Source organism: Colius striatus, chromosome 9 (genome assembly GCF_028858725.1).
Source record: "Colius striatus isolate bColStr4 chromosome 9, bColStr4.1.hap1, whole genome shotgun sequence".
Classification (NCBI taxonomy): domain Eukaryota; kingdom Metazoa; phylum Chordata; class Aves; order Coliiformes; family Coliidae; genus Colius; species Colius striatus.
In genome coordinates, this window is record NC_084767.1 from 30,140,742 (window position 1) to 30,157,617 (window position 16,876).

At 40.3% G+C, this 16,876-nt stretch overlaps 1 protein-coding gene across 3 annotated transcripts in view; it reads left to right on the top strand.

Moving 5' to 3' along the window:
* The first annotated feature begins 1,041 nt into the window (after positions 1–1,041).
* The window catches only part of GLS (glutaminase), a 66,463-nt gene continuing 50,628 nt past the window's right edge, over positions 1,042–16,876 (top strand). Inside the window, exons 1-5 of one of the 3 annotated variants that reach the window (XM_062002566.1) lie at positions 1,042–1,488; positions 9,508–9,604; positions 10,059–10,180; positions 15,139–15,268; positions 16,017–16,096. In XM_062002566.1, coding sequence (XP_061858550.1) covers positions 1,145–1,488; positions 9,508–9,604; positions 10,059–10,180; positions 15,139–15,268; positions 16,017–16,096 — 773 coding nt within the window. In that variant the 5' untranslated portion in view covers positions 1,042–1,144. Of the gene's footprint in view, positions 1,489–7,233; positions 7,302–9,507; positions 9,605–10,058; positions 10,181–15,138; positions 15,269–16,016; positions 16,097–16,876 lie in introns of those variants that run through there. The other 2 variants (XM_062002567.1, XM_062002569.1) reach the window with 2 other exon arrangements.

A 16,876-nucleotide genomic window follows, 5' to 3' on the forward strand; every position in this document is an offset into this window, starting at 1 on the left:
CCATTATATTACACTGTCCCAAGTGATTCCCAAACCAAGACCTGGCGATGAGCAACAGAAAAAATTTAATGCTCTGATTAAATGTTTGATGATGTGAATGTGAAGAACAACCGCACCCAATGCATCTCAGCTTCCAGGTGTTCTACTTCATGGCCATTGGGTTTGTGGTATTTTTCAAGTTATATGCTTTGGCCTCCACTGTAAGTTTTGCAAAGTGCTACGAAAATAGCCATTGAAACCCATTTGTAGATCTGCACAACAAAAGAAACATTCAGGAACCACTGTTCCCAGGATGGGTATTACAGTTGTCCCAGCACTTTCCTGACACGTGGGACACCAGTGACCGACACAGCCTGTCGGGATGGCTCCATCACCGGCTCCTCTGCCTCGGCAGAGGCGGTGCATCCGGTAGGCAAAAATGTAACAATTGTTAAACTCGCCCATATCCATGGCAACTTAACCCTAACGCCGCCGGAGCCCAGTCCGTGTCTAGCCCCTTTATGCGCCGCGGGGAAAGGGAAGCCCTCATGCCGCCCGCGGGGACTCCCGGGCGCGACCGGAGCCGCCCGCACGTGCGGGCCTCGCCCCGCGTGCCTTCCCCGCAGCCGCCCGCAGCCTGGGCCCTCGCGCGGTGCCGGTGGAGGCGGCGGTTCGCAAACTTTGTCCCCTCTGGAACTGGGGCCCATAGGAAATGGAGGCGATGGGAGTGAAAGGGCGGGGTGACCTCGCTGCGGACGGCGGCCGTGGCCTCGGCCTGCTACCTGCCGCCGCCCGGTTCTGCGGCGAGTCCGGCCGCGGGGGGGCGCTGCTCCGGACCCCCGCGTCCCCGTCTGCCCCTGACCGCGGTGCCCGTACTCCCCGCCGCGCGCTCTCGGCCTCCCGCCCCTTTCACCCCCCCCCACCCCCCGCCCTGCGCTGCGCCGCCGGCCTCGCACGCCGAGACCCCAGCGGCCCGCGGGCGGCTTGCCCCGCGCCGAGGGCGTGGGCCAGCCGGAGCGACGTCCCCGCTGGCCAATGAGGAGGCGGCGTGCCTGACAGTTACGCGTCCGCCGCGAATAAGGCGAGCGCAGGGCGGGCCCGGCGGGGTGCGAGCGGCGCCGCAGGCCGCCGCGCTGAGGCACTCGGCGGAGGGAAGTGGCGCAGCATGATGCGGCTGTGGCGTTCGGCGCTGCTGCGGGAGCTGCTGCTGCTCGGCGCGCCGGGGGCGGCTGGAGGCGGCGGCCCGGGGCCCGGCGCTGGCTCCAGGCGCCTCCCGCCGCCGCCGGCCGCCTTTGGCAGTAGCCTCGGCGCCTCTCGGCGCGGCCCGGGGCTGCTGCCGCCGTCTTCAGCGCAGGGTTTGTGCACTCGCTCGGAGGGAGTCTTGGAGGAGCCGGGAAAGGGGGCGCAGGCGCCGCCGCCGGCCCCCGGCGAACCTCCTGCCGACAGCGGCCACAACAATAACCACGGCGGCAGCAAGGAGTTGGCCGGAGGCGGCGGCGGGGGGGAGAAGTGAGTGCGGGGAGCAGAGGGCGGCGGGGGCGTGCCGGGGCGCGGGCCGCGGCGGGGCGGGCCGGGCCGTGCGGCGGGGGATGCGGAGGCGCCATCTGAGCGGCCCCCTTCCCCCACGCGCGTAATGCCTGCGGAAGGGGGCCGGGCGGGGCGCGGGGACTGCCGGGCCGCTGCTTCAGCACAGATGTGACGGCTGGGCTGCTTCTCCGTGCAGACGTTGCGTCCCCTGCAGCCCCGTCGCGGCGGGCCGGGCTCCGCTACAGCCGCGCCCCGGGCGGGAGAGCGCCGCGCCTCTGCGGAGCGGTGCGGTGCGGTGCGCCACGGGCCCGGTGCCGCGTACCGCCCGCCGGTGCTCAGTACCGCGGTGCGGGGCTGCCCAGCCCCGTGGCGTTCCGCCTGTCGCGAAGGGCGGTCGCGGAGGGGTAAGGAAGCCCAGACGCGTGGCGTGGGGAGCCCGCATGCCTTCGGGGCGGCTTTGTCCACGCCTTCAACTTCCACTTGGCGTGTGGTGTCCCTTCCGCCTCTCCCAAAAGGCTACGCGTATTTTCGGGAGGTGCCTGTGTTTTTAGCTCACAGCGTACATTAGTGTGTTTCTTTTCTAGCGCTGCTAGTTATCTGAAATATTTTACAAGAGAAGTAAAAGCTGTGTCATCTTACATTAATAATTAAAGGCAGTGTACGTGTCGTGTAGTTCTATCTTGAAAGTTTAGCAGCTCAGTCTTCGCCACGTCTGCATCAAGTGCAGTTAGGGATAGATATGACCCACATCAGTGGTGTTTATAGGTGCCGCAGAAAATGTCCCTCTGCCAAGAGGTCCAGATTTGTCCCTAAGTGACAAAGGTACATGCAGGTAATAGAATGATAAGACTGTATGTTTATGGAGTTAATATTTCTTCACTTAGAACCTGAAATACTATAAAAATTGGCCAAGGACAGGTGGATCATCTCCAGTTTGTGTCTCTGGTAATAATGGCATTCTGCTCTGTTAATCCTTACCTTTATACAGGGCTTGTAAAAATCTTGTTCATTTCCCACCCCTCCCGTCTTGCCCATTGCTTGTTTGAACCTGGGTATACTTGCCATACCTGATAACACTTTACAAAATGTTTGTCAGCTTACCTGCAGGTCCCATAAAGACCCATCACCTTTGTGTCTGTTTGGAAAGTGCTTGTTGGCTTTCCTCTGGGCAGTTTGTGTGTCTTCTTCCGTGGCTTATGGGGCAGCATAATTAAAACTGAATACCAAACTGCTTTCCAGGGCTTTGTTATGCTTATTACATAAATGAAAAAAAGGAAAAAAACAGAGGAAATTAGGCAAATAAAGGAGTACCTTGTTTTGATACTGACCAAAGGTGCTATTAGCCTAACACTAAGAAGAGGTCTGGAAGAGATTCCATAAGGCCAGTCGGGAAGCCTTATAGCTCAGCTTTTGTGGCTTTTGGTTTTGTTTTTTTTTAGGTGTAAACTTGCAGTCCTTAAACGTGATGGAGGTGGAAGAAGCTATCTTCTTGTTCTTCCCTTTCTCTCGCTAAATGTCTTAGCTGCCCAGCTTGGCTCAAGACTTTTGTTTCAACAAAATATAGACTTCTTTGAAGGCATTACTTACAGTTTCTGCTGTAAAACTCTTTAAATAAAAAATGCAGGTTACATAATCATGTACAATGTAATACAAAGTCATATTTGTATTATTATAGTTATGTTATTTAACATACATGAAGTCTCATGTTTGAATTAGCTCTATATATAATGTTTTCGAACAAAAAGATTATTCAGCTGTGCCCTCAGGTAGGTGTGGTTTATAGATGTTGTATGTCCTTTTCAGTGAGAAATACAGACAGTTCCGTTAAGACTTAGGAAGAAAAAAAACCCAGTATGTTAACCGTAAGGGATTTTTAGGATGCTGAAAAGGGGATTTATTAAAGAAGTAACTTTTTCTTAAACTGAGCTTTTATAAGTGTTTCCTACAGCTAGCATCATTTAGGGAAATCGTCTAATTCCTAATGTATCTGGTAAAGCTGTAGTCACAAACCAATTACACACTTTTAATTACTTCTGGCTTTTGAAAGTCAAGATTCTTGTTCTTTGAGTGTCACTGCAAAATGAACACGGAACATTTATATGAAACATACAGTATATAGTTATGAACAAGGAAAAAGCTGGAAATGGTTTCTTTTCACTTCAGGCTGTGCAGGAGTTCCTGGTGGCATGTTAACCAGGCTGGTGGATACTTTTATTCTTACTGTGGCAAAATTGTGAAAACCTTCCTTAAGCATTTTTAAATTATACATTTGACAGGGAAATTATTGCTATATATTAAGACAGAGTGCAGAGTTCTGAAGAAAAGTTACATTCTTCAAAAGACAGATTTCTGGATTAAATTGACAACTGGGCTAAGTCAGCGAAGTCTGCGTGTTCTACCGATTCCAGCACTTTGCCATCCACCAGTACATAATATTTGAGTCATGTTTGGCAGATGGTTTGTAGACCCAACTGAGGAGACAGTAGTCCTTTTCACACTTTCTTTTTTCCTTTGTTTTGAGGGATTATTTTTTTCTGTTTGGTTGTAAGGTTATGTTCTAGGATACTGGAATAACCTACAGTCTCAAAATTTTCTTGCTTGTTTGCTTGACTAACAGTCCTTGTCTACAGAGAGGAAGAGCTGCAAGTGGAAACCTAAAATGTCTTGTGCAAAGACTGCATGGAAATTTAGAACAGTCTTAATTCCTTCTAGTGGGAATAAAATATGAGGACAGTGGCTGATGAAATAATATTGCATAACCAGAACTCCCTCTGCATTTTTTTCCTAAGCATCTTCCACCACCTCCTCATCTCTGCTGGCATTCTCTCGATGTGTATCCACCTGCAACTTAATATGAAAAGGAAAAATGCTTGAGCTTAAACTGAGGACTTGTGATTTTGATTAATGAGGCCTGTGGATTAAAATGCAGTTGTATGTACATTTGTGCCGAAGTATTTAGGATGCAATAACCTAGTACAGTCCTAAATTATAAACTTGTAAAACAAAAAATAGTGTTTACTTCTACTTTCAGTATAACTGTGCTTTGATTACTTTTACTTTCAAATATGTGTGTGTTGTTCTGGCGTCTTATGCTGGACAGTAGTAGGATCAAATGTAGTTATCCTGGTGTAAGCTTTTTGTAAATTGCCAGGACTTTGAGGGAGGAGCAGAGAGCAAGCAACCCTGATTTTTATACTGTTGCTAAATTGGATGGGAACTAGTATGTGGATTATAGCAAAGTGGTTAGTAGAAATGTTTTGTTAGCTTTTTTTTTTTCCTAAATGACAATGGAAAGGTAGCGCTCCTTTTTAAGGACAGGGATGAATTCTGGAGATACTTTTTAAAATTAATTTTGATTTTACACCCAAGCCAGGTTCCAGAGGAGTAACTGAATAATAACCAGGCAGTGGTTCATCTCCCTGTTACTCCTGTCAGAGTGTGGATTTAATGCTCGCACATGGAAGAAGCAGTTAGAAGTGTGCTTTCATTAGAGCTTTCATAACTTCCTTAGAGACTCAGGTTTTTGAAGCAGCAGTTCAGATCTTGTCTTTCTTTTTCCCTAAGCACACTGATACCTGCTGCAACATGTCTTTGGTCTAAGTGTATAAACATATAGTTGTGTCTGAATCTTGGTGAGTTCTTGGTTTAATGGTTACCCACCACTGTTAATGGGTTCGGCGTCCAACTATGCAAGTGGACATTCAGTGACTTGATAGGTATTTATATCTCTTAGTTGGAAACCAGTTGTCTGTACTATGGTGATACCTTAAAGATAACCGTTTTAGATAGAGTGCCTACTAGCTGTGGGTTGCAGCCCTTGCAGCTTTCGTGGAATCCTAGAGTTGTTTGGGTTGAAAAAGACCTTTAAAGGTCATCTAGCCCAGCCCCCTAGATCAGGTTGCTCAGAGCCTGATCCAGCCTGACCTTTAATATTTCCAGTGATGGGACATCTCCCATCTTTCTGGGCAACCGATTCCAGAGTTTCACCACCCTCATTTAAAAAGAAAAAAACAAAAAAAACCACCAAAAATTCTTCATTATACCTAGTATAAATCTCCCCTCTCTTAGTTTGAAACAATACCTCTTGTCAATTGTAACAGGCTCTGCTAAAAAGAAAAGTCCTCATCTTTCTTATAAGCCCCTTATAAGTACTCAGAGGCTGCTAGAAGGTTTCCATGGAGCCTTCTCTTCTCCAGGCTCAACAGCTCCAACTCTCTCAGCCTGTCTTCACAGGAGAGGTGCTTCAGCCCCCTCGTCATTTTTGCAGCCCTCCTCTGGACCTATTCCAACAGCTTCTTGTCTTTCCTGGGATAAGGGCCCCAGAGCTGGAGGTAGAATGGCAAGTGGCTATTGGGAGAATCACCTCCCTTGACCTGATGGCCGCACTTGATGTACCCCAGGATAACCTTGGCCTTCTGGGCTGCAACGGCACATTCATGGCTCATGTCCAGTTTTTCATCCACCAGTACTCCCAAGTCCTTCTTGGCAGAGTTTCAGTCCCTTCATCCCCCAACCAGTATTGATTCTGGGGATTGACCCTGTACTTGACCCTTATTGAACCTTGTGAGCTTCCCATGGACCCCTATCTCAAGCTTGTCCAGGTCCTGCTGGAAGACATCCTGTCCCTCAGGCACGGGAACCAGACCACTCAGCTCAGTGTCATCTGCAGACCTGCTGAGAGTGCATGTGATCCCACTGTACTGTTCATGGAGGTGCTTGACGGTACTGGTCCCAGTACAGACCCCTGAGAGACTGTTATTTGTGGTAGTTGTTGGGACCTCGTATTTTTATGACTGGTGTCTTGTGATTAATGAACTTGACACTATTATTAGCAGTATCATGTCTTTGTATCTTTTGTTGTTCTATAAATCCCGACCAGCATTTTGCTAAGTAGGAATATTTCACTGTATTTGAAATTTAATATCTTTTACATTGTAGAAATTATAATTGAGCTTCTGTTAAAATGAAATCCTCTGAATGATCTGGTGTAAGCATTGTACTGATGCAAAAAAAAGAGCTGAAGGAAGGAATGTATCAACAGACCACGAAGCCCTTGTGCTTGGAATTCCTGCCTTTTTTTTTTTTTTTCTTTAATGAGCAGTGTGGAGCATCTGTCAGCGTTCTAGTCCACTAGAGTACCAGTTAAGAAGTCTAGTTGCATAATGGTCTGGTGCATAATTTCTTTTTTTTTTTTTTAAAGAAGGGAAATAAGTGTCAAAAGTCATTATTCATGAAGTGGAATGAACTGGAATTTCAGCTTTAATTTGACTGTAGAAATTGCAAGTTCCCCGACTTGAAAAACAGCTCTTGACAACACGTGCTGAACAGCACTATCTTGCTAAGTGTGCTCATGGTGCCAAAAGGTAGCTTTTAGGTTAAGTAAACATTAGCTACTAACATCACTGACCTGATAAACTGCCGACCAAGCCTTTCCACCTCTTATTTAGCTGATAAACTTTATCAAAAGAATGGGCTATTTGATGAAGAACATTTTTTTGTAAATATATTGAATGCCAACCTCTTTGGCAGTGAGTTCAGATCAATTGTTAAATTACGCTGACTGTCTCAATATTGAACAGCAGCAGATGTGAAAGAGACAGAAGCTATCTATGTCAAGAGAGAATGTATGCTGCAAAAAGTGCACGTCTCTTCAATAGATCAAAATCGTATGAAGGAGATAAAAATCTAAGTCAAATGTCTGAAGTCTTCTTTTCTGCACTCTTCTAGATAGAAATTCCACATTTGAAACAGCTGTAAAATTCCGACTAATAGCTCGGAAGCTAGCAATTAAAGAGGTAATAATTCAAATTTTCTCAATGTGTTTGCTGACTTGTTTTTTCAAAGTGAAGTATGCAAGACCTTTAGCAATCCAGTAAGAAGTCTGATAGCAGAGACATTCCTTAAAACATGAAATCACAACTCTTTAGGGAGCTTACTTAAATGCTCTGCTTAAAAGGGGAGAATGTAGGGATGTAACCTATGTAACTCAGCATAGCTTTAAAAAAACACATAGCTGCAGAGTTAGGGTGCAGATACAGGGTGAAGGTTTAATTTGTATATTAGTAGTTTGGGTTCTGTTGGTCTGACTGGACATACTGTTCTCAAAAGATTGAAAGCACAGTGTGCTGTGTGGAAGACTTGAATTTTCTTTAGGAAAAAGGATGTTCTGTAATTTACTTGAGGTAGTTGCAAGCATTTGTGTTGAATTGCCAGCCTGTCTGTGCATTAGTCAGCCAGCATCATTTAAAAAAAAAATAAATCCAGAGTGGAAGACAAGGCAACTTCTGTTGACTTACAAAGCTGTCTTCTGTTCTTAGTATGTAAGTACAGTGTTTTGAATAAATTGGAAAATGAGAAGTGAGGTTTTTGCTAGTGGTTTTCACTACTAGTTATGAGGAAAGGAGAGAAGCGAGTGCAATCTAGAGTTTTAAGTTTAAAAAGGCCTTTGGATGAATTCAGACTTTTATTCAAAATAATTCTAAATCGAGTAAGCTAGTACTGGAAGAGGGGGGAGAATTAAATGTCAGGCACTAAGATTGCATTGGCCTACCTAGAGTCTGTGCTTAATTGTCTTATTGTTATAACCCTGAGTACTGATACTCAAAAGAATTACTAACCTTGCAAAAACTCTCATGACAAGAATTTAGACCTACTCTTTGTACACGCATGCATGTATAAAAAGAAATAAATTGCCACTGGTTTAAATTGCATCCTGGTTTCTGGCAATAACAAAAATTACAACATAGTAAAAAATTATTTCCAATATTATTAGATTATAAGATTAAGATTTAAGAAATGATGGCTAAAATAATGTAGGGCTGCATACTCTGCATTTTAGTTAGTTTACGTCTACATTTACTAGAAAATATTTTTGTTTTAATTTGTTTTTGCTTGTCAAACATCAGATTTTCTCAACTGGCTTTGTTTAGAAACAAACATAAGCATTTAGGGCACTGAAAGAGCTGATCCAAAGCTCTTTGCTGGCAGCATATGTTCCAGCTGTGAGCTGTGCAGTCGAACTCACAGGGGAAGTGTAAGAGCTCGGTGCAGGTTTGGGCTCCTGCCTGCTGCAGAGTGCTTTGGAATATCAAGGAAAGACCAAGCTCTGAGGTTAAACCTATAGAGAGCTTCAAAGGGATTGAGGGAAAGCTGTCAGTATTACAGCTTTCTCTCTTGGAAGGAATCTTGGTGATTTGTCTGGTAGGTCTCCTTCACATGTCACTTAAAGTCAAGATGTAAGTCAGAAAAAAAGACATGTAGGAAGCATATCTCAGAGTAAAATAGCTAACGTGAAATGCTTGGAGAGGCAGTGTATTTACATTGATAAACATAACAACTCTGAAATATATATCTACACTGCGCAGTAACTTTGTGAGGTATGTGTGATGAGAGTTACTGCTTCTGGTGCCTGAGCTGTTTCAGGTTACGGTATTATGCTGCAGATAGTTGGCTTGCTTTCGCTGTGACTGGTGTGCCTTACATAAGCTTCAAGAAAGACAAGGGCTTTAAGACTTCTCCGTGCAATTCCTAGAAGTAGGACTATTTTGAAGAAAATCATACACATTGGTCATCTCTTTGTCTGTGTAACTGATTGGTCACTCTGCTCCTTTAGCTTCATTAGGAGGCACATATGTCTGTGTGTCAGAAATATTCTACCCTCTGTGCAAGTTAATGTCTATCCTCTGTAACATCGAGAGGAACATGATGGCTCTACTCCAAAAAAATACTAAATATAGTCTTAATAATGAATACATATCAGTAAAAGTATGACTGTGTTGCCATTAAGAATATTTACTCTTGTGAACTGTATATATGATACTTTCACCATTTTTTTTCCTGCTTAAAAACTTACTGAAGGTTTGTGTTCAATGATAAATATTCTTTGAACTTAGTGGTTACACTTGGTACTAAAAGTGTGTTTCCTTGTGAATAATGTAAAAATGTGTATAAATAAAAGTATGTACTAACTAATCTGTGTTTTGTGGCTGCTTTTTTTTTCAGTAAAGTGAAACAAGGCCTCCTTCCTAGCTTAGAAGATCTACTTTTCTATACTATTGCAGAAGGACAAGAAAAAATACCGGTTCATAAATTCATAACTGTAAGTTTACTGTTTCAGAGTGCTGTATGAAAGTGAGCTACTGCAGGTTTTTTTAACAAGATTTTAAATGCAAGAATACAAACCAAAGATTTTCTGTTACACATGGTCAGCTGCAGCAAGGAATATAACTTAACCCGCTTCCGTATTTAAGTAAGAGAATGAGTATACTCGTCTTTTTATTCACTTTACTGTGCAGAAGAGTATGCTTGAAAGCACCTGTCTCTGTGGCAGGGCTTGGTAGTATTTGTATTTGTGTAAAGTGTAGTTGGACCACTGTGGATTTCAAATGACATTAATCCTTTGACATAAGATGTAGCCAAATGGCAAAAGGAATTGGTAAAAGGATCAATAAAGTGTCAAAATGTCCCTGTGTTGATAACGCAGAGAATGAGCAGTAGAGAAGTTGATTGTAATGTATCTCTTCGTTTTAGTAATTATTGTTTTATTGTAATAGGCACTCAAATCGACAGGATTACGTACATCTGATCCCCGCTTGAAAGAGTGCATGGATATGTTAAGACTGACCCTTCAGACTACTTCAGATGGTGTTATGCTGGACAAAGACCTTTTTAAAAAGTAATTTTTCTGTCAATAATGTAACTCTCTAATTCTGAATGAATGTTGTCTGTATGTTACTGACTTCTGTCAAAGGATAGAGATAAGGTATATAAATCAATGTGTCATTAGAAAGGAAGTCAAACATACACTCCTACTGAAGCCACTTTCATATGAGTTTGTTCTCTGCTTTCATGCAGCAGACAGACTGTGTGATCTCCACAGAAGTTCAGAGTATCAGCATTGTTTGCATGTGTATCTGACTCGGTATGCACATCTTGGTCAGATGCCAAATAAATTAACCGAGGCAGCATGGAGTATTTAGTATGAGTAAGGAAAACTTTTCTTTTGCTGTATCGGTACTGCTGCTTGTGTGTAGTGAGATGCTCAGAGCACCTATGTAATTAATTCTAAAAGTGAGTAAATAAAACAAGTGAAATTAAATTTTGAGATACATAGAACTGAGAGTGGTTAGGACTGTAAACACTGCTTTGGTCTGTTTTGGAAAAGATTTTTGTGCCATATTCTAGTGATGCTTTTTTTAAAAGAAAGTCTGTGGTTAGTTAGGTGGACAATATAAGCGCGGTTCAGGTTGTTTTCAGTTCATTCCAAGAACAATCCTTTGTGGGGACCAAATGATTGGAAGTTTAGAAGCTCTTTATCTTGGAAGTGAAATTTGTAGACTATTTTTGAATCTATATTTTTATTCCAGTTACAGGATAATTGATGTAATACCTAAAACTTCTGTCCTGAAGAGTATACTTTTGTCAAAATTGATTCATTTTTGTTGTTCTGTAGCATTTTTTGAGTTTGTGAACTAATGCTGTTTAGTGCAATTTCTTCAGTTACAATTTAAAATATTTGTATATAAAAAAGGTGCATTTATATAATTGTATGTATATTTAATGTATCCATATAAGTATACACAATATATAGTATATGCTTGCTATGTTATATATTTACAAAGTTTACAGAAATGTAAACAATGTATTTTTTTTCCAATGTTAAACATTTTTGGAGGTACATTGAGACAAAAAGAATGTCTGTGTGTGTGACAAAATAACAAACTAGTCATCTCCTTAATCAAATGTGTAAAGGTACAACACAAACTAACTTTGTTCCAGTGTTTAAGTTCAAGACCAGGTCTTCTATTTGTCAACACGCTAAAAACTCTGAATTGTTACAGAGTAAAAAACCTTCCTATTGTGTATGGTTGGGTTGGAAATGAATTGCTTTTGATAGTATGCATTACCCTTATACTAGAAGGCTTATTTGTAATAGTAAACTGTGATTGGATGTTTTAGGTAAGGGCTTTATATTAAAAAAAATGACAGGTGAATACTAATTAGCAATTGCTAATTAGTTTCTAGGATTTCATCCTCTGTTAAGGGAGTAGTTGTTACTATGATAATTTATAGACAGCTTACGTGGTTACTTCTTATGTAGGAAGAGTTTTGAAAATAAAGGCTACAGCAGAGGGTGGAGAGGTGAATATCTTTGACGTAGCAGATTCTTCTATGCAGCAACAGTTGTTAAACTTTTTTGTAAATTAAAAACCGCCAAACTTCAGTTGTCTGTTCCTCTTAGGCACCCTGCATTTGCTGTGTAGAGACCAATAAAAGGTTCCTGTGTTTTTAATTCTCCAAGTGTTAAAGGTGTGAAATATAGTAACGTATCTAATCAACTATACCTTAGGACTTGAAAGCTTCAATTTGCTAAATGTAGAAGTCAGGGGTCTCATTATTCTCTTGAATATGAAAATTTAAAAAATTCCAAACCTTTTAGATCAAGTAAAGCATCAAGGATAAGTGCTGTGGAATAGCAATAGCATGAGCTTGAGTAAATCAGTCAAGTCCGGTAGAAACTACTTGTAAAACGTCTTAGCTTATACACCTGTATTGTCTGTCTCTCTCAATGCCTTTTTAATGATTCTAAACATTAGACTCCAATTTGACTAAAATTGCTTTATTTTGAAGATTTCTGGCTTTACAGTGCTTTCCATTCAAATAAAAATGTGGCAAAAATGTGAATGTTACAAGCAAACCAGCTTGGGGTCTTAATCTTTCATCTCCAGAGTTTCTTGAATTGAAGGCTTCACACGTTTCAGAGAGACAAGTTTCTTGAATTAGCTGTTCATGTTGCATCTATATAATGTAACACGTGGTCTTTGCAGCATGAGTGATACCTTGCTGAGAACAGCGTGCTTCCTGAAAGCAATGCAGTGTGCTAGTTTTCTTACTATGGAATTTTTTTTCTTTTCTTGTTTTGTCTTGTACTCTAGCCATGGTACTACTTAATAAAGCAGTAGTAGCATCTAACTATTCTTAGATGAGACTTAGGCAACTTAACAAATTTGGAGGATCATACGTGCTAATCTTCCTCATGAAGTGTGCACGTTTTGACTTACCCTATTTTTTAGATCTGTTTCTATGATATAGTACCTATTTTGTAGAAAAATGTCTATTAAACTTTGTAAGATATCATCCTACCCCTCTTAGGTTTCCTTTAACTTGCAGCTTGTTCCCAACAAAAAAAATACAAGACTTTTCCAATTCTTAACTAACAGTATTTTGATCAGGGGAGCAGGAAAGTATGAGTCAGTCAGAACTGAGTTATTTTGAAAATGGTATACCCTTGCAAGAGATGATAGCTATTGAATAACAGTTATAACTCTGGGGTTTAAACCTGATTCTTTTTCAGAATGGCTTACTTGGCTTTGCAGACTTAGCCTCAAGGTGCTGTCTGTCCCTCTTACTGACCTAGAATTCTGGTCTTGTTAGTCAAATATCCTCCTATCTCTGGATAGGAAACAGCAATCTGAGTATGTTACATTCTAAGCATAAACCTAGCAATCTGTTGCTGCATCTCAAACAGGGTTGTCTGTTTGCTGCCAAGTGGCTGTGCTGCTCTCTCAATGTAGTTAGTAAATCCTGAGGAAAACTTTACAGATATGCTTAACTCGGGTATTAATGAATGTTTTCATCCTATTTGAGCGACTAGAAAGCTTTTGACAGAACATGTAGAGTTCCCCTGTGTTACAGTATTGCTGTCAAAATACTGTTTCATCTTTTTTTTTTTTGAAAATACCTAAATTTATTGAAAACTTCTACAGACTTTTATTCTTGCTAGTTGGAAATGAAGCTTCACTTTCCTTTCTATTATGCTTATACTGTAGATTTATAAACAGGAAAGAGTATATCCATTCAGCTACATAAGTGAGCTGGACTTCAGAGTTGGTGGGAGTTTACCTACTTAGTGTAGGTAAACAAAGGCCGGAACCTGAAAAAGAACAGGTAGTATCACAAGTTGTATGATAAATGAAACAAAGTGATCTTAACTTATGCTAGAGTCCAAGAGATTAAGTTTCAAAAAAACCCACCATCAAAGTGTTTTTTTCAGTTTATACAAGGCACTGAAAGTTATTGCAGATTATAAGACTTGCATCATAATCTTCCTGACCCATATGTATCACCTGGAGTAGGTAACTCTAATTGGAGACTACAAAAGGAATTTTTTTTTTTTGCAAGATACTTAGGGCGGCATAGCATGACCAATTGCAACAAAGCCATCTCAATTGTGATTTTAACATAGACTAACAAAGAAGTGTGTTACAGACAGAGCAATTCTTAAGATACCATGTGTACAATGGAAACTTCTCTACTGTTTCACTTCTGGAGAGTAGTGCCTACCAGTGTTTGAAATGGCTGTCAGTTGAATTAAGGGTCAAGTTTCCTAAAGACAAAGGAGTTCAAACTGGAGCTGAAAAAAAAAAAAGAGGGAAGCTAATTTCTCTCTGTTCAGTGGCCTTAATACCTCTTCATTTTGAACTGGTAATGACTTTTAATAATAAGGTTATGGAAGTTTATATTCCAAGTGAAAATATTTCCCTAAAATATATTTTTTTTAACTTTTCTGATTAAGTCTTCATTGGAAAGGTATTTTCTCCTTTGTGATATGGGCACATAACTTTCCCTCTGTATTGAAAATATTTTTCTGGTTTTTTTAGCACTGCCAGAAAGCATAGTATGAAAACATTAACTAAACTGTTTGGTGCTAAACCTTCTTTTCCTTTCCTTGTATGAGGATAGGGCTGTTAATATACTTTTATCAAGTCATAATTCAACTGATATGGTAATGGCTCTCAGTTCCCACCCCTGCTCACCTCCCCACTCACACACCCGCCCCCCACTTTCAGCAGCTTGTGTCTCAGCTTGTGTTCTGATCCTTCCCTTCTGTTTCTCTTAGATAACTCCTTTTTACCTTTTTTTTTCTTTTTTTTTTCTCTTTTTTTTTTTTTAAATGTAGCAGATGGGCTGATGTACTGAGGGTGTGGAGAATAATGTAACTGTTTTGGCTTATAAGGTAGCAAAGATTCCTCAACTGGTGGTAGTTTGAAGCAAGAGACTTGCAGCACTGCTCACTGTTAAATTATGTTTCATTTAGGAGATGTTGTCTGGTATTTCCATGGGGTTTTGCTCTTACTAGAGTGGAAACTCATTCCAGTTTGTTCTGTTGGCAATATTCTCTGCTCTGTTCGTGTCTTAATCAGTTGGAAGTCAGAGAAACCAGTCTTTAATCTTAGAAGTTTGATCTGACACTGAAATTGGCCCTGCTTTGGACAGGGGCTGTGTTAGATGACCTTCATATGTCTTAATCCTAACAAATGAGTGGCTGAGATCCCTTTTGTAAGCTTAGATGCTGCTTGAATGCAAATGTTTAGTACCCTGCAGTACAACCTTAAAGGAAGCTTTAAGTAAGAAGGCATAAAAATGAATGCAGTGAAACCATTGTAAATATTTTTTTTTTTTAAATAAAATTTATGAAGATTGAAAGGTCTTCCTCATAAAGACCTGTTCTTGTAGCCATATAACTTTCAGGGACTGACAGTCCTTATTTAATTAGCATGTTGTTGATACTTAAGTAGACTTTTTTGACAATACTTAGCCAAAATGTTAATACACTTTTTTAACTTTTTGCAGGTGTGTACAAAGTAATATTGTGTTGCTTACTCAAGCTTTCAGGAGGAAGTTTGTCATTCCAGATTTCATGTCGTTTACTTCACATATTGATGAGCTATATGAAAGTGCTAAAAAACAATCTGGAGGAAAGGTAACCTGTCTGTAAATTCAACTTAAAACTCCTGTGGATTTATTTGTATTAATTAAATACTTTCTTTGCTAAATAGATTTTTCTTAACATTTTTAGTAAAATTTTAAACTGATAGCTTGATTAAATAGTTTCAGAAATTCACTTATGTCTTCAACTTGGAAGGAGCTGTATTTCTAACACAGTTTACTTCTGTTTTACAATTTGGAGGCTAGAATGAAGTAGTAGTGTTGTTGTTATTTTAAATAAGCTATAAAACTGCTGTATAATTTTTCAGACCAAACAGTCTATAAAAGAACTGTGTTACTCTATGCAACTGTCTGGATTATGTGACAGAAATAATTGTCAACACTGTACCTATGTTAGTAATTTTATTTTTATTTTATTTTATTTATTTTTATTGTATTTTATTTTATTGTAAGTTTATTCTAGTTCTTATTTTTTTATAAGAAAAACCTCAAACTTAGCTACAAGCTGAAATGATTTCTATGATTTGAAAATACTGTTACAGAGAACAAAGATTTCTTTTACAACATATGGAAGTTTGTACTTTGAAAAAATGTTTTATTTGATAATTACCTAATCAGTATAATCATTTACATTGAATTTTTAAATATACTAGGTGATTATTAGTGCAATAATTCAGCTGTACCTTATGGATCCTTTTCACTGACTTCTAATGAATGTATTTTAACATATAGTTAAATATTTTGAATGGTGTAATGTCTCCTTTTATTTCCCATTGTGCTAGGTTGCTGACTATATTCCCCAACTCGCCAAGTTCAGCCCTGACTTGTGGGGTGTGTCACTTTGCACAGTGGATGGACAGAGGTATAGTCTAACTTCTAGACTTTGCTATTTCAATTAATTAAACTATCTGACACATATAGCACTTCATGATATCTCATGGTTTGATAAAGAAAAAAGCTTTATTGGAGTTGTTCAAGAAGTAAAATCTAATTGGTCATCTTTCCTAACTTTTTTCAACTTCTCTGTTTAAGCTGAATTGTTTTGCTATTATTTTAAAATATTGTTTAAATCGTGTTTGTAAATACTGTATTTAAAGCTGGATTATATTGCCCTTGTGATCTAAACGCAGTAATGAAGCTGTAGGTAATTTTGGTGGATTAGTGAAGGACAGGACAGAGACAGTGCTTACATGGTATTAATCCTTGGACCTATGCCTCAAGCTATATTAATTTTTCTGTAGGTCAGGATGTACTTTTCTGTATTTTAATAGTCTCACTAGCATTATTGTACAATCACTAGATTCACTTAAAAAAAATAATCTAGCTGAGAAGTAGGGTAAACTACTCTGTGTGTACCTTTGTGACTAAACAGTGTGAGATATTTATCAGCATGCATATTTCTGCTGACCTATAGTTTGATGTGGTCATACTACGCATTCAGAGCACCACTATTTTTAGGTCTTGAGTGTGTCCTGGGCGGACATGGGAATTTCTGAGACAGCATCAAACTTACTGGTGGTGGCTATGGATTAGGGTTAATTTTCATGTGATCTGTTATGATCTGTATTTCTGTTGCTTATTGGCTGTATGATCTATAATCTCTAGGGGAGAAACTGTACAAGTGAGCTGAAGTATTTTTCAA